Raw genomic sequence first — 24063 nt, 5'->3', positions numbered from 1 at the left:
GGTCGACTCAGCCTCTAACAGAAATGAGTACCAGGAATTAAATAATTTTCCTGTGGAGTAAAGTGCGGCCGACGCTGACAACCTTACCGCCATTTTTGAGCCGATTATCTAGATAATGTGGGACCCTCAGCATCTCACAAACCTATGGACCTTCACGGCCTGCTACAGGGATAATTTTACGTTTTACTTTTTACTTTACCAAAACACAGCGAGCAGCTGTGTCCTCCTTCACATCAGGCAGCGCAAAATTTAGTTTCGAAACGTCGGAAATTCACCTCATTCTTGCATGGCTCGCCGTTATCGAAATTTACTTGCCTTTATTCACTGAGTTACTTTCATATCTTACAAATTTACTGGAATCCGCAAGCCATAAACATTTTATTTTCGTTGAAAAGGCGCATGCCAAAAACTCGAGTCCGACAGCTGCAATTATCCGAAATGACTTATATTTTACAGATACGAAACTCCAAAAATATGTAAAAATTATTTTGTTAATGCTCAGTTTCTCATCACAAAATATAACTTCACCCAATTTAAATTCAAATCGAATCTGAGGTGACTTGCAATGCACTTCAAATCAGTCATTTGTAGATGTCGCCTACCGGGGCTGTAAGGTACATCGCCTTTTCTTGAGCACTAACTGTGCGTATTGGTTCGCCGGAGTTTAAATATTTGTGTGCAGAATGTACATTAACACCAACTTTTCATTCATTGTATTTTATTGGCATTTGTTTGGCCATCTTCTTCAGGCCCCGAATTTCCTTCCTTTCTATTTGACATCCAAATCCCAAATGACTAGAGCTTCCTGGTTTCCTCTAGGTGGACACTACTACTGACTCCTCATGTGCTGCTTATGCCAGTTTTCCACCAATAATTATTAAAACTCCGTGATTTTAGTCAGCGAGTGAACTATACCGACCGAGCGACCTCCGCTTGTCGGAGAAGATAGTGCGAACTTTAGCGGGATAGGTGGTGTCGCGTGGTCAGCGCACAAACCGCCACGGCCGTTAATTTCGGTTGTCTAGACCGGAGCCGCTATTTCTTTGGAATCGCTCCTCAGTTATCCTCACGTGGCTGAGTGAACCCCATTCCAGATCCACTATATCTCAGAAAATCTGGTAGCGCCGTGAATCGAACCCAGACGTCTGGATCTGTAGGCAGGAACTCTGATCACTAGACCACAGGAGCGGTCCCAATTATTATTGTCAAACTGAAAAATCAAATTAACAAGCCCCCTAAAATTATTACAGAAATCAGTCGCTAAATTAGGGATTTCAAATATATGGCCTTCGTTGGAGGAAAGATTCATCTTCGTACTGCTTAATATTTTGAATCACCGCCTTTCAAAAGTGTGAACCGTTCAGATCCACAGCCATCTTAACCTATCCAGTCTGCAAAAAAAAAAAAAAGACTCTAACCGCCCGGAGGAAAACATTGGTAAACATGTAGAAAATTAAAACAGTACTTTAAGCCTACGTAGTGTATAATAAGAACCTCAGAAAATTTGTAAGAATAAAATTACCTCCTATTTTGACAATTATACTTCTGTGAATATAATGAAATACTTTTGCACTGTGTGGGGAGAATTATTTAAGTAGTGTGTATATTCCAATATATTTTAATTTGCAAAATTCGGCTCTTACATTGAACTCTGCATTCCCAAAGTACTTCGGTTTCCCGCTTCATGATGAGCAGAAAATATCCGTTCAGGTTGCAATCAGCACATAACCCGACTGATGAGCCCTGCACACTGAAGCAAGCAAAGGGACTAAGTGACTGGGAATCAAACACCAAGCGGTCTCGACATCCGCTTATTAATCTGAACTGCTGATCTGTAATGATATATATGCGGCTACATATAGCTACACAGGTCCTTCTGTGAGCATCTGATTACGTAGCTCGAGGAGGAAGAAGATTGAACACTATTCAGGGGTTCCCGTTAAAGTTTCCATGACGATTATTATTATTAATAGAAACCACTCTCAAGGCAGATAGAGAGAGAGAGAGACCACTGGGAAGACCAAAGCGTAGGTGGGGTGGACAACATTAAAAAAAGATATTGGAGAGAGAGGATGGGATGGTATGGATTGGATTGATCTGGCTCAGAATAGGGACCAGTGGAGGGCTCTTTTGAACACGGTAATAAACTTTCGGGTTCCATAAAATGCTGGGAAATTCTTGAGTAGCTGCAGAATTGGCGGCTCCTCAAAAAGGGCTCAGCCCAATGAGTAAGTAAGTAAATAAGTAAGTACTCTCTCTGCCTCTCTCTCTCTCTCTCTCTCATCTCAGTTTTACATACAAACATATAGTTTCAAGAGTTAGGTCTATTGGAACATAGATCCGTGTAGTCCGTTGAAAGTCAGTGACGTTTCGGAGGAGTATGTCTCCCCATTTCAGGATCGAGAAGGAGGCCAAGCAATAAACCAGAAGCAGGCAGAAAGTAAAATACGTGGCTACTTGCTTCACGCTAGTTTATTGTTTGGCTTATTCTAAAACCCTGAAGACGGAGGCTATATATTTCTCAGAAACATCAATTGACTTTCAACGGAGTACGCCTTGTTATATACCAGCAGATAGAACTTTTCATAACTACCGCTAAGAGAGCATGAAACTCAACGTGGAATTTATGTGGCTGAGAAGCCATACATGAATAGTTAGCTCTAACTGCTGGTAGATGGCAGGAAACATTTCTTCTGTTGAACTTACCAGTCACACCCCGAATAAAATGACTCCTCCTTCCAAGCAAATATCTTGTGCGTATCATGCTAAGGTTAATGTTTGACAGGGGTCATGGAAGTGTTGATCTTTCGGATCGGACTTTCGGGTTGTAACTTTCGAATTGGAGTTTCGGGTTGCAGTTTTCTGTGAAACTGTAATATCTGCAGAAACTGATCTACTTCCGTTGCCTATATGAACATTTGAACATGAAAACTGATTTTAGACTTTATTTATAAGATTTTCCCTCAAGAAAAATCGGTAACAGTAGTTCTACTGCATATGAATTTGTATACTCTTCGTATCCATTGGATATTAGTGGCTCTTTCCAAGGGTAAAGTTTCAGGGGCGTGAAACTGACCACTGACCTCCATCTAGTGTTGAGGTAAAAAATGGTGGAACTATACCTCCACTTTCGCATCACTCTTCATGGCATAGAGATTAACTAGTTAAGCACAGGGACAATTTTACCTTTAGCTTTGGGTATCTTTTTCAATGGCTCCTCCAGCACATTCAGGGCCCAGGACTCTTATTCAGTTCCATAAATCATTTTTCACAGACGGTAGGACTCCTTGGACGAGTGAACAGCTTGTCGCAAGGCCTCTACCTAAACACAGGACAACACAGACACAGAATAAACGCCTACACACACTAAACATCCATGCCTTAAGTGGGATTCGAAACCACGATCCGAGCGTCCGAGAGAGCGAAGACAGTGCATGCCTTAGACCGCTCGGCTACCGTGACCTACAATGTATAAGAATAATATATAAGAATTCAGTTCGTACCTCACAGGAAACAGATCCGAGCCCACGATCCCGGCTTCCGAGCGAGCGAAGACAGTGCATGCCTTAGACCGCTCAGCTACCGTGACCTGCAGTGTATAAGAATTCAGTTCGTATTGTAATCGTCCCCGGCATATAGCCACACTTAGTAATTATCATTAATAAGTATTTCCATTACTTCGAATAACTACAGCGAAAGGAAAGGTACTTGTATGTACCATCATTGCAAAGACCCCACACCTGCACGGGTTCAAACACTTCAACCGTTCGAATAAGATTAGGGGATTAGTAGTAGCATCAAGTCCACAGGTGCGACGCTCACCTGTTTACAGGAAGCCGAAACTAGGAAAAACAGAGCCATAAAGGGGTAGAAAATCGCGCCTCTCCAGTTCTCACGCTGCCAGCGAGTCTTGGGATTTAAGCCAGAACACCTGTGCTGAGATTTCCTACAAATAAATCTTAAATAAGCAGGTCAAATTGTCATCTGCCTCTCAGCCAACCACTTATGACCATTGGACCTCATTGGTTACTCTTGGAAGTTTTACCACCCTCTCCAATAGTGACGCCAATGGGATTCAAAGAAAGAACCCCCGCCGGGGAGGAGCTATCAGTTAAATTACAGTATAAATCACATTGTTCTTAATCGTAGAGGGCTCTCAACGCAGTCTCTCAACGCAGTCTCTAAACGCGGGCTCTCAAAGTAGTCTCTAAACGCGGGCTCTCAACGCAGTCTCTCAACGCAGTTCTAAACGCGGTCTCTCAACGCAGTCTCTAAACGCGGGCTCTCAACACAGTCTCTCAACGCAGTCTCTAAACGCGGTCTCTCAACGCAGTCTCTAAACGCGGTCTCTCAACGCAGTCTCTAAACGCGGGCTCTCAACGCAGTCTCTCAACGCAGTCTCTTGAGTAGTCTCTCAAGTTTTTCTCAAGTCATTTCTCTCTGGTTAGAAGTTAACACTTACCGAACTCCGTACTGTCGGAATAAGAGCAGCCCAGAAGGTGTTGTGTAATAGAGAGTTAATAAATTCAGTGTTGACTATTACATTACAAATGCATTAAGTGTTGTGTATCTTTGTGATCACGAAGTGTTCTCACAACCCCTATACAGTGTGTCTAAGTCCAGGATACCAACGGCCTTCCCCTTCGACCTGAGGCCCGAAAGCCCTGAGAAAGAATCCAGCTCTACCCATCTTTACCCACTAATCCCACTGTCCAGGAGACTAGCGATTCACCCTCACCCTTCATCCATCCTAAAGCCCCTGAGAAACTGCCTAGGAATCGGACCCGTGATCGCAGCCGGACTTCCGCATCCTCAGTGACTAACATCAATAGTGGTGCAGGTCAAGTGATTAGTGAAAGGTAAGACAACTAACCTTGAACAGACCCCAAGAAACAATTACAAAGTGGAGCCCGAAGCAAGGGCGAGTAAAAGAACAGTTACAGTACCTCACAGGAAACAGATCCGATCCCACGATCCCGGCTTCCGAGAGAGTGAGGACAGTGCATGCCTTAGACCGCTCGGCTACCGTGACAGGCTAAATTGAGAATTAATATATTTAAATTTTAGTAAATATGTGACATAGTATTGTTAATTAAATCATGAATAGGATTTGGTGAATAGCGGAACTTCTAACCATCATAATTCTTATCTTCCAATATTAATGATAACCTTCTTCGTTTGAAGTCGCGTACAAATCAGTTTCACACACTATAACCTTCCCACGACTTCTGACTTCATAATTTGTATGTGTTAACCCGTCTCTCCTAGCCAGTATGTTAAAGTTCTCTGACGCTTCAGAATTGCCGTGCCCACGGACTAATTCGATGCTGTGACCAGAGAAATTCGGTTACAACCTACAGATAAAGGGAAGCATCAAATTCCTGAAAGGTGCCCTTTTGATGCGGCTTTCTCCATTATTGGTCTTATTGATCCAAGTACAAATTTCAGTGCAAAATTGCTGCATTAGCCGCAAAATATCTGAAGAGTAAAAACAAATTACTTAAATCACATGATAAAGAGATCCGTTGGCAGCTGATAACTGATCATCCTGCCAGTGAATATTACGAATTATGAAAGCGAAAAATTAATTGCTGCATTCTCGAAATCCAGAGATGGGATCCAGTACCGTCTTTTAGATTCTCTTGATTCTGGGCAATTATATTTTTATGCAGCTTCGAATGAGATATTTTATTGTCTGTAAGACGTATAGTTCATGGTATCAGACTGTCTGTTGCCTGTACATCACCCATTTACGAGTGTCGCTGAATCTAATATTGATAGTGGACAAGCGGACTTTGACGTATATACAATTAAATTGAATTTTAATGCTGGTTTTCTGTTTAGAGAGGACAATTATTAAGTTTATATTTTAATGTTTGACAGTAATGATACCCGGCCTCAGTCTTAGTCGGTACAGTTTATGGAAATTAACTTGTATTCAGTCTTATGATGCCATAATGTAATTCGCTCCTTAGGTTAGAGGACCTGTAAAACTTATACCAAAGCAACGTGGAGTCACTGTTCTGTTTAACGTTAATAAGGCCTCCATAAACCTAGCGCTTCTAAGCCACAAATCATTTAATAAATTTTTTGAGAACGAAACTCTGTAGAGATTGATTTTGGAACTAAATACGTGTATTTCTCATTGAAACAGATGCAAAATTCCAGTTATATCAGCTTCAAAAGCGGTTATCCCGTAATTTGTGCATACGAAAAATATAGAAAGCTAACAACTGAAAGAAGCGTAGAGATCAATGGACGTTTGGCAGATTTGTTGTACTGTTAGGCTTTGTTTATTTGTCCGCTGCAGAGAGGAGGGTTAATTATCCAGGAACGAAGGTCATTGAAAGGAAATGTTTCAAACGTTTTGTCTGAACACCTGCACGAGCTTAATTTATTTTGCGAACTTAATTCTGACACATTTTAAATTAAATATGAGGCACCTACAGTCCGCTCTGAACCGTGGTCTCTGTTTTAATATTTCTTAATCATATAGAGGGTCGGTACTCAGCCTCTAACAGAAATGAGTACCAGGAATTAAGTAATTACTTTTCCTGGGGAGTAAAGCGCGGCCGGCGCGTAAGGCTGACAAACTTACCGCCATCTTTGAGCCGATTGTCTAGATAATGTGGGAGCCTCAACGTCTCACAACCCTATGGGCCTTCACGGCCTGGTACAGGGATAGCTTTACTTTTACTTTACTTTTATGGAGGATCAGTAGGACTCCTTGTGTCGGGGGTCAACCCATCGCAAGGCCGCTAACTATATAGGATAACATAAATACAGAATAAACGCAGATAAATATTCATGCCCCGAGTGGGACACGAACTCACTACTTCAGTGTTCGAGCGGGTGAAGAGAATTCATGCCATAGACCGCGCAACCATTGTGATCGGCCTTGAAGGTTAAAACATACAAAATTATTATTTTATCTATTGTTTCGTACTATTCTGAAATTATGTCTCTGACGTTGGAGGAGAATCTGCATGAGACCTTTCGAATGCTGAGGAGAATATTTGAAAGTAGAAGAGATAAAATAAGGAAATAGAGGATAAAATTTACGCTATGAGGAACTTTATAATTCGTACCCTTCTTGTCAAATTGTTAGGATTTTGGGGTTAAGAAGAATGAGGCCAGCATTACGTACTGTGAACAATAGCGAAACGAGAAGTGTGGAGACAATGTGAGGAACCTAAATGCGGAGTTGAACCTAAGTCTTTAGAATGTTACTATCATCTGTGTTGACATAAGGTCTTAAGGGGCCCATACACCTATGAGTCTGGCTCGCGAGTCCGGCTCGGTGAGTTTGATTCGGGAACCGGGCTCGGATTAATTTCACCACAAACGCATGAGCTGACTCTCAACTTTGCGACTCACACACGGACGAGTTTGGCTCATTGGAACCCTAGCCGAGTCGGACTCGCGAGCCAGACACGTACATGTATGGGCCCCTTTATAAATTGTTACCATCGCTTCGTAGGAACCTGCTGTCTCCTTCTTCAAAGCGAAAGAATAAGTCTCTTACCCTGGTATTACTCTACCCTTAGAAAGGAGACAGCATTTCCCTCTGAATATCACATCAGACCCTCATGATGGTGACAAAGTCCCTGAAACGACGGTAATTATTAACCAACTGACATGGCTGATAGCCCGAGAAGATTTTATAAACTGCATTACTTCTCCTACCAGGATGCAGTGTTCTGCATAGTCACTGTCGCAAGCACCTCATAACTCACTAACTTTGAAGATATAGGCTTGCTGGAGATTATGATATTAAAATAAATCTTGGAGCAAGAGTGTAATATTTTGGATGTAGATACAGCAGGCTCAAAATAGGGTCGTATGAAGTATTTTTACAGATACTGTGATGAAGTTTATAGTAGGAAATTTTTTGGTCAGTTTAATAAAGTTCAGCTCCTAACGCAAGAGCTAACGAACTTTCATTGCGCCCTGTGTGACAGGTTGCTTTCCTAAGGGGAACAAGGGTTCAGAAGGTTTAGATATATTGACTCTTAGATCATTCAACAGCACTACTTCACCTGCGTCACTTTTACGAGTATAGCTTCGGGTGATGTAGGAAAACGGTATTGAATGAAGAACAGTAAAGTTACTGTCCTCTCAGCGAATTTACTTACGTGTCCTGACAACTTTACGGGAGCTCAGCGAGCGAACCGCTTTTCTTGTTAAAACCTATGATGCAAAGGGAAACAAAACTCCGTAATGACACGTTATCCGGCCGGAAATTTTTAAGAGTATGAAATATCGTCCAGTGATTGTTGAAATCAGGTTGACGTTTCCGTGGGATTTCTGGGCTACAAACATGCCCACGAGCGCCTGCTCTGAGACACAGAAAGCACTCGCACAACGTCAGCTGACTTCTTGCTGATACTGAGAGATGTCTGAGACATTCTCTGAGTAGCGAGACGCGTCTGAACATGGACTCAAATAAGCTTGTGCCAGGAGGAACCTCGATGGGCGGAATCAACCCCTATAGGAATTTGAAGACATTGGCGAATGTATGGAATGTTGAAATAAATTAAGTTTAATAACATTGTATTTAAGCATCCTGTTGCATTAATATAATTTCTACATACATATATTTCCGTCTTAAATGCAACTTATTTTCTTCTCAATAAACATCAATAGACTTCGCCTTTACACGAAATATTTAACTTTAACATACAGAAAAACAATTTTGGCAAGAGAGACAGCACCTGACCGATCACAGTGGCCGCAAAGTCTAAGGCATGAACCGTCTTCACCCGCTCGAAAGTTGGAATCGGGGGGTTCGAATCCCACTCAAGACATGAATGTCTGTGTTGTTATGTGTGTAGGTAGCGGCCTTGCGACGGCCTGATCCCCCGTTCAAGGAGTCCTACCGCCTGTTTAAAATTAAGAAACTGAAAAAGCGGAAAAGGTTCAAAGGGCTCTATGGCCAAAGACGGTGAGAGAGACAGCGCCTGATGATGACCATGTACGGTCGAAAAATGTATTGATAGAGAAGTGGGACAAGGTAATAATTTACATTTAAGAGGGAAATATATGTATGCAAAAAGGTAAGGTAAGAAAGGTAAAGTTGTCCTTGTGCTTAAGTAATTAAACTATGCCACGAAGGCGTATGGGGAGGTGGGTGTACATGAGTAGACCCACATTTTCTTGACCTCAGCACTAGCTGGAGGTGAGTAGTCAGCTTCACGTCCCGGCTGCTATGCCCCCGGGGAAAGAGTCCGCTATACCCATTAGATAGGAGATTGGGTGGAACCGAGAGGCGATATGAACGAAGTGCAGAAGAGAGAATTCTTGACTCTACCGGGATTCGAACTCCGATCCCTCGGTCGTCCAGCCCGTAGCTATTCGTTATGCCAACTACGCTATCCCAGCTCCATATGTATGCAAAAGTTGCTTTTATTAAATTGAGTGGAATTCTGTATTGCAATAGGTACGGAGGCAAGAGGAGGCAGTCGCGGGACCAATTTAAACATTCTAACCTTGCATTCCTAGGAAAGCCTAAGGAAAACCACGAGATGCCTTAATTAGAAGAGCCGATAACCAGTCCGAAATCTGAATCACTGCGTCACGAATAATATATAGAGTTTGACCGGTACGCTGTAATGATAGTACAGGGCACAACACCTCAAATAACGCGTGTGCAGACCCATTTTGTTTAAACCGGAGCGCCCCCGTTCTCGTAATGCCAAACTGAGGGGAGAAGGGCCTATATGCAGTTAACGTTTGGGGAAAAACATCTGATTATATTATTCCTCATACACACGGTTCTGAGTAGGCCTTCTACTGAAAGAAGCTTTTCTGATTATTTTTATTTTGAATACTGAAAGAGATGTACATTTTACCGTAGTTGTAAGGTACAGCAAGAAGCAACGGAATGGGCTGAAATGAAATGAGATGGAATCTTAAATATTTGCTTGCGAAAACATCTCAAGACTCTCAATGCGATATATAATTCTCAACGGTCGCCCTGTTTGCATCTCTTCTCTTATTCAGAACAGAGTTTCCAATAAATTTCTTGGCTGTCGTTTCGGTTTAACCTCTTCAAAAGATGGTTTTGAATATGATACGGCAAGGTTCTTATCTCTGTGGGATGGCGTCCTGAATACCACCTTTTGAAACGCGATTATGTCATTCGCTTTTAATACAAGAGTGGCACAAAGGACACCATGAGGATCTCCATTTTCCATCATTAATATACACAGTGTTTCTTAACAGGTTTGTCGTTTGACCTGTAGCTTGAAACTAGACTTCCATACAACCAGTTTAAGTCACTTAACGACATTTAATTGCTTATTCCCGTCAGCGTAATTCATTCGTGTACACTTGTGTGGTGTGTTGCCTGTATAGGAAATGTGTCCAGAGAAGTATGTTTGCTAGAAGTACTCTCAGGTCCGAAGATCGCGATTTTGTGAAGGTGCTTCCATTTTAAATATATCAGGCATGCATTGAAACTCTAAGAACATCGTGTAGTCTGTCACGTTTTTATTAATTGTGGCGTGCTGCCAAAAAGGACAGTAAACACGTTCATTGATAGACAACGGCTGCGATAAGAATATATACTTTAGTGGGAACGCAATACCAGCAGACCGTTGCATTGGAATAGCTTAAATAACAATGTGTTTCCCCGGAAATGGAAGGATATCCATGGAAACAAATAATACCAGCGGATAAAATGGAACCCTTGAACACGATGTTCACGAGTAAGTCTGAGTGCACGTTATAAAAGTCCAGCTTCGACGAGACCAGTCAGTTCTTAGTGTAGCTCCGACTAGAGCAGAAGCAAGCTCGCATCTGGCAAACGGATCTAGACACTTCACCGAGATCAGCGGTGCAAGTAATTGTGATAGTGATTCTGTGAATTATTGTACTTGCGAGAGTAGAAGAGATTGTCCAATAAACGTCTTAGCCAAATCCGAGACCCGCGTAAATTTACTTGTTGTGTTACATAGGCAATTGAAAATTAATTTGAAAGAAATGTTATTAATTATCGAAATTCATTAAGAATCTTCTTTACTGTCACTATACCAAGTGACGAAAATGAAATTGGCCTAGCAACTTCAAATGCAGTCCCCAGTATTCAATTTCATTGACATGTGTTGAGCAGTTCTGGGTAAGAAACGCGGGGAAGAACAGTCACGCTCCTCTTCATTCCGTCCATAGGTCGCACAGAAATGAACACGTGAATCCAAAATGTATGAATATTCCACTTTCCAATGTATCTACTCGAGATTTCACACAGGGCTCCTTGAGGTTCATGAGAGGTACTGAGCCTCAAATTATCGTATAAAGCAGAACATAAGATCTTCTATATTTCAAATGCGTCAAAACTGAATGAATCATTTAGCTCTGAGTGTTTCTTTTAACTATCTCGCTCGCATTCATTCTAAAGGGTAAAAAAAAAGACAACTTCTTCTTTCGAAGAAATAGCATTTGTAAAAAAGAAATCATCTTATATTAAGAGTAATACGTTTGCGTAAAGCAGGGCGAGTGTGTGTCCCCCCCCCCAGTGATTCCAGCACGTATATAGTTCATAGAGTTTCTGTGTATCATTTTCTCTTCCATTTTCTCCCTTTCAGAACTTTTAAACACAGTACTTCGGCTTTCAATGCCCCAACTCTCTCTTTAAAGCCAATAATCCGGTGAACAGAAATTGTGTTACCTTGATCGCAACAGAAAGAACTATGTAGATTCTTACTACTTCACTTTAATCCCTACTTCACCAATAAGGATTCTTTTCTGAATATTTTACTTAAATATTCTTTCTACTGATAACACAATTACACACCCACAATGAAGGTAATTAATTTAGATAGATGAAAAATTACATAACTACAATTGTAACTATAGTAACTGGATTAAATTCCTTTTTGATGTGGACTGCATGATAACCACTTTATAATTTCTGAACATTCTTCTCATTCCCAGTCGTTATGGATTGGATCGTCTGACTTGTTTGTGTTCAGGACGAACTTCTTTTTTATTGCTAGTGGGGTGGGACTAAGTCCCTTATGCTGCGGCCACTTCTGGCCTATTGTACCAGCCCCAGATGATAGGTGAGGGTGATTGTGGAGCAGCTGGTGAAATGAAGATAGGCAGGGGAAACCGAAGTGCTCGGAGAAAACCTACCCCAGCGCCACTTTGTCCACCACAAATCCCACTTTACCAGATCCCGGGATCTAACCCGGGCCGCCGAGGTGGGAAGCCAGCGACTAACCGCTTAAGCTATGGCGCGGCCTTCGGGAAGAACTTACAAATGAGTGAATCCTTTTACAAACTTTATGGAGCCCTTAAGACGGAGAGTTCAATCTCGGAATATCGTCAAGCATATGGAACCACACACTATAGAAAAATAAATGGGTTTAGATCAATGCCTTGAGCCAACACGTGATCCCATTGTTGGAGCGTGCATCTAGAACATACGCGTATTAGTTTTCCCTGTCTGTGGCATCAGCATATAGCTTACACACTTCATGGAGATTAGCCCTTTTGAGAAGCCAACAGTCGTTGAGCCACTCGAGAAACTTCCAGTAATCTCTGGAAAAGGAACGTTCATTAGGTTGTTCACAATAGCACGCCACTTGCTGCTGCCATGAGCCACACGAATTATAACACCCCCATTTTATTTCTGTAAGATCCATTTAATATTGTCATCCAATCTACGTCTAGGATTTTCTAGCAGTTTCTTTTCTCCTTGTTTTCAAACCAAATATTTGTACGCATTTCTCTTCTTTCTCGTTCATGCTACATAATTTGTCTATCTCATCGTCCTTGACGTGTTAAGTCTAACTAGATTTAGGGAGCAGGAAGGGTTACAAAGAAGCCTTACGACGAGTTGATCCCCAGCCCAAGGAGTCCTACCGTCTCTGATATGATCAATGAAACTGAGAAATCAGCCCTATGCTCCAAAGTAGGAGCAAGAGAGGGGAAAGAGAAGAAATTACATGTATGTATTGATATTGACCAAACACATTGTAATAGTAGTTTCCGCTTGTATTGATATATCCTTCTGAAGATCGTCTCTCGGACCAAAACACGTCTAGGATGAAAGATTAAAATGAGAAAAACCTTTATCATTCACACTGGACTGAATTTTTATAATCTTTTATAATATATATAGTCGACATTCAAGTGAAAATGCAGTTTAATACGCAATATAATGCTTAGGTCATTTACAGAAAGCGTACGATTAATACTTCATCAACACAGTAACTATAAGTGACATTTTTCAAGAAACAAAAAATTATGTTGGTTTTAAGGATGTTACATAATTTTCAGGACACATAAAATAAAAGTAGTTATGATGATGATATCTGTTCTCGGTTTTTACCTGGAAACATTCAGAGGAGTGCCTTCCAAACCTGGAGGCTTATGTGTTAAGATAAACTCACGTGCACACTTTTTTGCCCTGCCTACGCCCTCCTGCCTCACGCCCCTCCCTCAAGGCTCCTCCTAAAGCCGCCACGTCTCTCGGGTTTGATGTTGGTTGCAAGGATCTGCAGCGCCCAGCCCAGAGACGCGTACATCAGCTACCTGCTTCCTAATTAAAGTAATCAGTTTCAATTCCCTCGAGCACTTTTCTGATCATTACAAAAATATCTACTGAAGGAAAAGTCTGTAGAAAATAACGAACTTTATACGTGGTCTGTTTGAAATTCAATCCTCATGACAGTGTTCAATGCCTGGGTAACATGTCGAGTCCACAGTATCGTTGTCTTCCAAGCATTGTGTCTTGCACAATGGCGGGTGAATGTAGAGCAAGTAAGATGTTATTAGATGTGGTTCTCTATATAGAGCCAACAGTACCATTCTCAGCACAGACCCTATGCCTAATACAGAGAAAACAGCCACATCGTAAAAAGGGAAGAGCAGGGTGAACTACTGTGCTAGTGTCTTCACTCGAGTCTCTTCTGAATGTTAGCAAATGCGAGAAATTGCAGTTAGTCTGCTCCAGATTCAGCATAGCGTGTGCTCCACTCAGAATTTGGGACTTGTGTCCAAATTAATCACTAGTATCATACTATGCCGGTCACAGTAGCCGAGCGGTCTAAGGCATGCACTGTCTTCACTCGCTCGGAAGCCGGGATCTGGGTTCGAATCTGTTTCCTGTGAGGTACGAACTGAATTCTTATATATTATTCTTATACATTGCCGGTCACAGTAGCCGAGTCGTCTAAGGCATGCACTGTCTTCGCTGGCTCGGAAGCCGGGATCGTGGGTTAGAATCCCACACAGGCCATGGATGTCTATGTACGTTTATTCTATGTCTGTGTTATCCTCTGTTTAGGTAGCGACCTTACGACGAGCTGATCACCCGTCCAAGGTGTTCTACGGTCTGTAAAATTATCAATGAAACAGAAAATCAGCCCTATGTTCCAAAGTGAGATCCAAGAGGAAGGAAAAAGAATTAAAATATATGTCTTTTATATGTGTAATTATATAGCATATGTTCATTGAGTGAGAACACTTTACAGCCACTAAATAATTCCTGATTAACACGGTTTGTTTCCAAAGGCTTTTTGATAAGTGTTTGCTTTAGAGTAATTATTTTTACCACAATTGACAATAAATTGCCCTCCCTTGAACTTGCACTCTACAAGAATTCGGGCCCATAAACTAGATATTGTGTAACACATAACGGCAGATCTAAAGTATAAAATAAAGCGTGTACGAAATATCCCTTAAACTTCCTTCCGATGACATTGTCTTGAGGTGAGGAACCGTTCTTCGACATTAACACATGTGTTTATTCTTCTATAATGTCTTCTGAAGCAATTGACGGGTGTTCCTGAAACTTATGTCTGTCACAGGGAAGAAGCGCACAACGGATAGCTACCACACATCAGTGGTCACTGTGGTTCCACAAGAATATTTCTGGATGCCTGAATAAATGTCAGGATATTTATAAAATTTTCATAATTGGTGACCGATAATAGTAAAACACATAGTGATTTCTGCTGTATGAACCGATTTCCTGTCCAGCGCCGAAGAAATATAAATGTTTAGATCGTCTTCAAGTGTCCCATTAATTGAGATATTAAGGTGTAAGTAACTGAAATGGGTCATTCTGTAAGATAGTTACATAATAATCATTTTGTGGTTTTGTGAGACTCTGCCATATTAGTATTTTGGAAAATTCTTTGGTGTATGAATACAAAGCCATTCGTAATTTTGTTATGTCAGTTCGCATTAATTTTTTTTTTCATTCGTACGATGCTGGCTCTAAATTTTAAGGTTCTTCTAGCTTAGTGTCCTTGGGTTTTCGCTAATTGGATTCTATATATAAATTAAGTATTCGGGAATAAGTACCGCCTTTCCAATCACCATCCCGTCTTCCCTTTACCACGCACTAACTGAAAATTCTTCCGTCGTCTCGTGTCACAAACACGGGGTCGCTGAAAGAATTTTCATCGCTGTTTCCTCAACTGCTTGGTCGCTCTCTATTGGATTGCGCACTGTTCCTTTCCGACATCCAACCACACCTCTACCTCCCGCTCAATACCCACGGCCAGATCTGTATAATAGCTACCGATACCCCCAAAACATTAATCCTATGATGGCAACTGCACTGTTTACCGAAACGTTGAAAATCTTTCAGCAATAAAAGCGGTTTACTCCTGAAGATCTCTATTCTCCTATTTTCAGAGATTAGAAAGGCCGGCCATCACTGATGTACGGAACGCCAAGAGCTCTCTAAAAGAACTCAAGAGTGAAACGGTGACGTATATCGGTATATTTTTCGGTAGGGTTAGATGTCTGTATATATAAGAATACTACAAGGATTTGTTCCTGTGTTGGGTCTGTTTAACAATTCTGTTTCTACTGCAGAAGGTATACAGCGCCGAATGAGAAGGAATGATTAAGGCGAATGGCGATTAGGCAAGGTTTCAATAGGAAGAAGCTGTGACCTATTTGATGAGCGCTACACAGACCCCAAAAAACATGTGGTAATACCAGCAATTAGAAAGGGATAAAGCATGGAAGTTAGTGTTTATTGATGATAGTAACAGGTCAGGTAGCCCTCGTTCTGTGAATAATGGGATTAATTCTCATAATTATGGTAACAAAAACACAAAGGGGCGTCGTAATTTTTATTAAGCTATTGTAGAATGTCGTGTCATGGAGAATAATAAGACATCGAGTAAGACGAATAATTATGTTCGTAATAAAAACCTTTAAACACATTAGTGTCTCATTACACAAAGATTTCTTTCATCTCCCTTGGCCTTATTTTTCCTTCCCTACTCCTTGCAAAGATGAAACATAAAACTATTACGTAATGAACAACAGAGTATGCAAAGCTCTTTCGTTCAAAACGTACAAGCGCTAAACAGTGTAACCACGCACAGATTACAAAACGCTGCCTTCTTGCATATAAAGGAGACTACAAAGGAGGCGTTAAAACTAAATGAAGCAACATAAAAATGAAAGGGAAGCAATTCATCTTCATTACGCAAAGACGCCCCTTTCTTATTGTTCCTATCATCAGTTCTTCCTCAGAATTTTACTGCAGAATCGAAACGATTAGTCGCTCCGACATTTTCTAAATAAACAAAGGTTCTTATTTAATTAATGGGATAAAGTTGTTACGTGCTTTTGTCAAAGTCCACCTTCTTTTTACTGCAACTTATATCATTATCAAAAATGGGAATATAATGGCTTCTAACAATTGAGTGCAAACGCGACGGAGCTAATTTTAGACTCATTTATAGAAGGATACATTGCTGTATGTGTATGTGTCTCGCCTTCTTGAAGGTCTCTCCTAATTACTTTCGAACCAATAGCCTAAATTCGCGCAGTGCAATAAAGACATGCATTAACTTGAATCTTCGATGCCGTAGTTTTGGAATTTCACTTCTCTATTAAACTGATGGGCCGTTTCTGGAGTAATGAAGAGGGGAAATATGTAGAACAATCCCCAAAGAGACAGCTGAAATTCTAACAGTGATTTGTTCAGAAAGTTTTCGGTACTTCGAGTAACAGAATATGTCCAGTTTTTTTTCCTTGGCACTGCAGCCCCAGTGGGCCTAGGCCTACTTCCATGAACTTCTCCGTTCGCTTCGGGTTTTCTAGATCTTACACATTCGGTATGACTCCTTGGGCGGGTGATCAGCTCGTCATAAGGCCTCTACATGTACACAAACACAGAAAAACGCACACACACACAAACTAAACATCCATGCCCTGAGTGGGAATCGAACCCACGATCCCAGTTTCCAAGCAAGCGAAGACAGTACATGCCTTAGACCGCTCGGCTATCGTGACCGGCTATGTCCAGTTTTTATCATTAAAATTGCTCTTAATTTTATGAACTTACTTGCCTTAAGTCAGACTTTACTTACTTTGATTGTTAAGTGATCTTATTATTGAGGCTTCAGTTTCAGGTCTTTGTGCAAGGCTGGCTGTAGCTAAGTGAAAGATTTCAGATTCTGACAGAGGAAAAAAAATTGCTGCAGTGATACTTTTTTTATTTATTTTCATCAGCACCACTTATTTTATTAAATTTTCCATTTAATTTTTTCTAAGTTTTCTCTTTTTCAGTGCTATATTTTGCTACATTAATCCGGTTTATCGGTTAATCTGGATGAGCCTTCCAATTCATCCGGTTTAGTGATGATTTACTATAAAAATAGATAATCATAATAATGTCACGTGTTTATGACTGCCTGACCAATAATAACGGTTTTTAGAATGGATTTATTGACTACTTATTTTACAATCTCTCTTAATCAAATCGATTACAACAGCTCACAATCAATGACTGCCTAAGACTCACTCCATTCCTTACTGGACTAGGAATGTCTTCTCTTCCACTGTCATTGACTTGGTTCCGGTTTACGAGTCAGTCACGGATGACTTCTCATGTACAAATGAATGCGTTCAGAGTCAGAGTCAGATTCAGAGTCAGAGTCAGGGTTACTTTACAACTGGCGGTTTACGGCCAATCAGTTCGTCTTGGCGACCAGTCCCATGAGACTAACGACCAGTAATTTTATTTTTTAACTGAACACTTGAGATTCTAGTCGTTATGAAATATTCTCTCTGATGAGAAAACGGGTCTGTCGTTTACAATTGCTGCTGGCTCTCGCCAGCGCAGTCATTCTTTGGCCCCCGTCCTGCGGGACCCATGACCATATTTTACTATCTCAGATTCGAGAATCCCCCAACCTGGAGGGCCACGTTCCCGTATTTATATCTCCCAGGAACAGGGTGACCAGGTTATACCCCCAGACACTGAGTATCATTTCGTCGCCTCACAGGGGTACGATGGAGGTAATTGATCTCTCCTCCACTCGGTTCTGAATGTGTTCTTATCTGAACGGTCACTTATATATAGTCTCGCGCTATCCATGAGCAAGTTTGTCGATTGCGTGTGTCCTAGGAAATGTCTATTGAATATTCGTTTACACGGAAAAGTGTTTTGTGCCGAAGCGGTCTCTAGGAATCCACCTGAATGGAAACGCGTTTTGTACTAAGTTGTTTCCAAGAAATGGCCTACATGTCACAATAATAATATTAATAATGTTTTCTCCAAATATTTAATCAGATGAGACGAAACGTTGGTTCGTATGTTGACTGGAAAAGACTGAGCCTAATGTGATTGTGCCCTATTTCAAGCAAGATTCTCAGCATTGATATACGTAGAAAAAATATTAAGCAAATTTGTGGAAAAGAAACAGGTTAGTCGTCTTGGAGCAGGATTCAAAATGGTATCTCCAGAATGCTTGTCAGTCACATTACACGGGCGTCACACTGCATACTAATTCAATCAAAGCTATTGTCTAAATCTGTCTGGTTGTGGGAAACCGTTCAACCCGATGTGGGAAATCGGAAACTCAATTAAAACATGATTACCACCGTAATTGAATTTTGTGTTGTAATTGGAATCGTTAGTTGAACTACAGACGCTGTTCGTAAAATGAAAAATGTATCGGAAGCAATTAGTGATTTACATATAATATATATATTTTGGGACATTCTTTTTCCTAGTAATCCGCTATAATGAAGGTAATTCAAGGTTCTTCTTACGAAGAATTCAGTTACTGAGATCAGATGTCAGCAGTGCGTTATGAAGAACATGGTTCTGGCTGTGTTTCCGTGACACATGCCTTAACGAAATGAAACGAAGGCATGACACTCTTCATTCGAAAATCTTCTTACTCCCCCCCTCCCTATAAATTAAAATATGTAGTACCATCATTCTACGCACAATTTATGGTTATCCAGAAACTCGATCTTCCGCTCCGAAGGAGATATATGATTGAGAAAATTGTTCTAAAATTTATTCGGATATAAGTGTTATAAGGTAACAAAAAACTGGAGAAAATTACATAACGATGAGGTATATGGTACATCTTCGGAAAAAAATATTAGCTTGATAACGTCCGTTATGTGGCCTAATATGACTCACGTCTGGTGAAATAAGTATGATAATGTTTTCTCAGAAACATGAAAGCTGACCCCCAGAAGAACAGGACATAGAAGGGAATATGTGGGATGAACAGATTCCAGTGACCATCTGAATAACTACCAATTGTTGCAGGAGCACATGCGGCAGTCCCGCCAGTCCCGGCTGGACCAAGTGGGCAAGACGAGGAGCCTGGATCCTCCGAAGGCGGCGTCCGCAGGCCGGAGTCGCAGCAACAGCAGTTCCGCAGGCGGGGGCGTGTCCCCGCCCCATCTGCTGAGAGCGGTCCGCTCCGATGCTCACATCCCGCACGAGTCTTCACACCGCGGGACTGCGCCCGAGGAATGCTACGTGCCGGGAGCCGGCGACTTGATGCCGATCCTGCTCGGGGCCAGCAAGCCTACGGACACTCGCGGGGTCACGGCGGCTGTTCCCGCCAACGGAGACGCCGTGTTCCTGAGGGACGAGCAGAACCAACAGCAGGCTTACGAAGAGGAGGATGACGAACTGGAGATGTCGAACTTCCCGCCACCCGAGATGAGAGACAATGAGTGCCAGACCAGGGAGAGTCTGTTTATGAACACGAACTCTGATCGTAGTCTCACGCCGCCCCCGCCGCCGCCACCTGTGACGTCACGTAACAGACCAACTCACCAGCAGAGCGTGCCACCCCACCACAGCTCCTCAAATACAAGCGCCTTTTCGACTTTCGGCTACAACAAGGACCACGAACACGGGAAAACTAGCAGTTCCACCCTACCCCCTCACCACCATCACCACCATCATCATCAGCAACCCCACTCTCCGGAGTTGCAGCGCTTCAGGGCAGAAGCAGTCATCGAGATGGAACAGATGTCACCGCGAAGGGTCGCTGGGGACGTGGTGCCACCGCCACCACCCCCTGTAGCAGTCCCCCCGCCCCCAGCCAGCAGTCGTCCATTCAGCGTCGAGTCGACCAAATCTGCTCCAGACGTGATAGTGACGCACTGACAACGGTGACCTGCCGTGTGGGAGCCTTACCGCCGGCGTCATCCACGGCAGTTCCTGCACACGGCCAAGTTGACCAAGAGACAGCTGGAGCAACAACAACCCGGCAGGAAGGACGGCAGCACACAGTATTGCGTCACGGACACGATCGTCACGTGACGATCCCTGTAAACGGAGGCTCTTCCGCGCCATCTATTGAGAAGTGGCGATCAACAGAATAATTCTTGAAAACGGTTGTCATAATTGGTGATCGAAGAAATGCACTCTGTGTGCACATATAACCCAGAAGTTCTGATACTACGGCTTGGAATGATACGTGCCAGCCCACGGAAAATATTGACTCAATGCAGACTGTGAAACATGTAATGAAAATACTGTTGTATAAAGAAGAAATATGGTAGATGGAAAATGCAAATAAATATAGGAGGTTGCAAACTTGAAAGCGAAACGATAACAGTTTGTCTCAGAAGACATGGATTGCATAGCGAACCGCAGAAGCGGCAATGGTCTCTGTCGCGTCCTTTAATTTGCAACAGATCTGCACATTGACCATAAACAATGGTTTTAGAATTAATTGCGTCTTCAGAATAAATTAAACGTGTTACATATTTTAATTATTACTTAAATGACTTTCAGGCGTTAAGGGTTTTGTTCACACCGTGGACACTCTTTATGGGAATTTCACTTCAATATCAGAGCATTACTAGTATCATATCTGTTTCTTTTCCTTGTAAATTAGTAGCAACTTGGAAGGGCCAATTAATGCAATTTATTGTAGAAAGAGGAAAGTCGTTACCTCGTATACTTAACGCTAGAAGCTCGTCAATTGTCTTTATCTGCACGTAACAAATTGTAAGACTTACACAGTGCCATAGTGTGGACGTCCTTGGCTGAAAATCAGTTTTAATTTACAGCCATATTGAATATGTCAAATAATTGTTTTCCTGAACTTCTTGTTACATAAGACACACTTTTCTTTTTGCCAAATTGTTGACAGAGTTGTTTGCAGCAAGGTTCTTCCTGGGATGCCACTAGACGCCCTCTGGGCAAAGATTTCCCAATTTTAGTGGAAGTCAGAAAGTTCACTACTGTGTTCACAAGAACACCCCACTCGTCGTCCTCTTGAGCCGCCGGATGCGGCCCACAATTTCATATTCAGCTTCGCTAAGAAAAGCCTCACTATTATTCTCTTACATACACTATGTTCCAAAGAGTTCAGTTCTCTTGAGATATTTCTACTAATGTCTTGTCTGCCGCCAGTCTAATCCTCCGTGACTTCATTATGATGGTAATTTTTGTTGAGAACAAATTACGAAGCTGCTTATTATGAATTTTCTATTTACTCCCGTTCCATTCTGTTAACTGTATCCATACATTCCCCCCACAACCCTGGCGTGATTCCAAAATATTTTCTTTTATTTATAAATGATTACGTTAATACCAATTTCAGTATCTCAGAGTATATTTTGCAAAATTACAGGAAAATCAGCCAATAATTAATTGGGAAAAAAATTAAAGGAATTGGTCGTGACAGAATTTGAGGAACTTTCCTACCATTTGTCCGGACAGACTGTAGAAAACCAAGAAAATCATGTTCAGGATGGTTTTGTTTGTTTTATTTTGTCACAATAAAGTTCACAGATTAAAATTATATTAGATTAATGGATGAGGCACAAAATAAGTATCGTAGCGAACCAAAATGAAGATATTGAGTTCCTGAGATGAAAGTTTCCTTCTGTGCGAATTTTTGTATAGCTCAACCAATAGCCACATAATAAGGCTATCCCTGTAACAGGCCATGGAGGCCCATAGGGTTGTAACACGTTGAGGGTCCCACATCATGTAAAAAATCGAGTCACAGATGGCGATAAAATTGTCAGTCTTACGCGCCGGTCGCCCTTTACCCCCCAGGAAGATTCCTGGTACTCATTTCTGTTAGAGGCTGAGTCGACCCAAGGGCCATAGTGCGGCCGGAAGGATTAGGTCAATTGAAATTTCTACCTCATCGGAACTCAAACCCGCGACCTTCCGGTTTGTAGCATAGTGTCTCATGCAATTATACTACCGCGTGCCCCCAAAAATAACCACATAAGCGTCCGTTTTCATGGAACTTAACAGTCCTTAAAGCTATACAGAGCAGATATCTGAATTTGGGGTGGACAAAAATTTCTTCTTGCGAAATTCCTAGCGCTTTAAATGGCCTGGCAAGGAGGCATGTAATTATAGGCACTAACTGCATGGAAGACCTGAAATAAAGAAATTACGTTTGTGTCTACGTGTAGATAATGAACTCTACCTGGAAAATGCAGGAGGACTTTCTCATATGCATTTTAGGGAAATCTTAAATCATCTGTTTTTCCTAAAGTATATCCGCAAACCAAGTGTTACAGATTTACACTAAATTTTGACAAGTTATTTGGACTGGCTATTTTCAGTATTTAAGTGTCACTTAAAGACCTGACTAAACTTATACTTGTGTCTTCTGATTCTACTGACAGACTGTCATGAACATTGCCGTGCGTGACTTTCATTCACTTCAGTTCATGAATTGAATCTTCCAAGTGCATAGTTTATACCTTCAGATATATGAAATTTTGTATGCGACATTACTGTATATAACCTTGTTTAAGACTAACTAATTTTAAGGAGTACTTTAATCATGGGCCTAATTAAATACGTAAGTGCACATGTTTTAGTTCATAAAGCTTATTAAGAGCTATAATATTGTATTACCAAAGCATACAACTTATAGGGTCAACATATGTATTATACTCATAAATTTTAAGTTTTATATTACTTCAGGACAAAAATTAATTTTGGAATCAAGTGACAAATTTTTTAATGAAATCTGATATTCTTTCGAGTAATTCCGTGTGCGAATTTCATTCACTTTTGTTTTGTTTTTGTGACCCTCGTTACTTAAAGGCCTAAAACATTCTTAAGTGTTAACCAAGAAAATGACCTTTAATAAAAGTCGTTGGAATTCACAAGCGTAAATAATAAATATAAATAAAGCGTACATGTGGTATTGAAAACATTGTATAGTTTCATAAAATCGTCCTACTTTGAGATTTCCACTCGGTTTACATCTCATACGTACGTAGAAATTTCGAAGACAACACAAGACTTGTACCCGAGAAAAGTGCATTTGCCCCTTCTTGTGATGTCGGTAGGGACGAAAATAAATTATATTATATTGTAGCATCCTGTTGCACTTTTAACTTAGTGTCGATTAGTTTTATTACAGTCTCATATGCAACGCTATGTTTTATAAAATTAATTAAAGCTTATACACTTTGAAAATTGCAAATTCCATCACTGCATATTTCGAACAAAGTGGTCGACATCAGGTATTAACATTTTTGACGAGGAAAGTACTGTATTCTATTGTCGCTTATATTGTTAAATATATAAGTCCCCTCGATGCGCTTATGTGTTTGAGTTCGAGAGGAACTACATATATAACAACATAAGCAACAACAGAAAACAACAGTTTCCTCGTCAAAAATTTTGAAATCTGACGATTTGTCGAACCATGCAGTGATATACTTTTAAAATTTAAAGCGAATAAATTTTAATAAATCTTATAGAACGTAGTGTTGCACTTGAGACTGTAAAAAACTAGTCGACTGTAAGAAAATAAATTTTCTTTTATTATTCAA

At 41.1% G+C, this 24063-nt stretch overlaps 1 protein-coding gene across 1 annotated transcript in view; it reads left to right on the top strand.

Moving 5' to 3' along the window:
* LOC111868713 (glucose transporter type 1) overlaps positions 1-22233 on the top strand; it is a gene marked incomplete at its 5' end in the record, with an annotated part of 45994 nt that extends 23761 nt beyond the window's left edge. Inside the window, 1 exon segment of the mRNA XM_033753144.1 lies at positions 19550-22233. Coding sequence (XP_033609035.1) covers positions 19550-20404 — 855 coding nt within the window. The 3' untranslated portion in view covers positions 20405-22233.
* Positions 22234-24063: the final 1830 nt, after the last annotated feature.

The sequence above is a fragment of the Cryptotermes secundus genome, unplaced genomic scaffold (assembly GCF_002891405.2).
Source record: "Cryptotermes secundus unplaced genomic scaffold, Csec_1.0 scaffold1688, whole genome shotgun sequence".
Taxonomy (NCBI): Eukaryota; Metazoa; Arthropoda; class Insecta; order Blattodea; family Kalotermitidae; genus Cryptotermes; species Cryptotermes secundus.
This window is presented reverse-complemented; position numbering and strand designations above follow the sequence as displayed.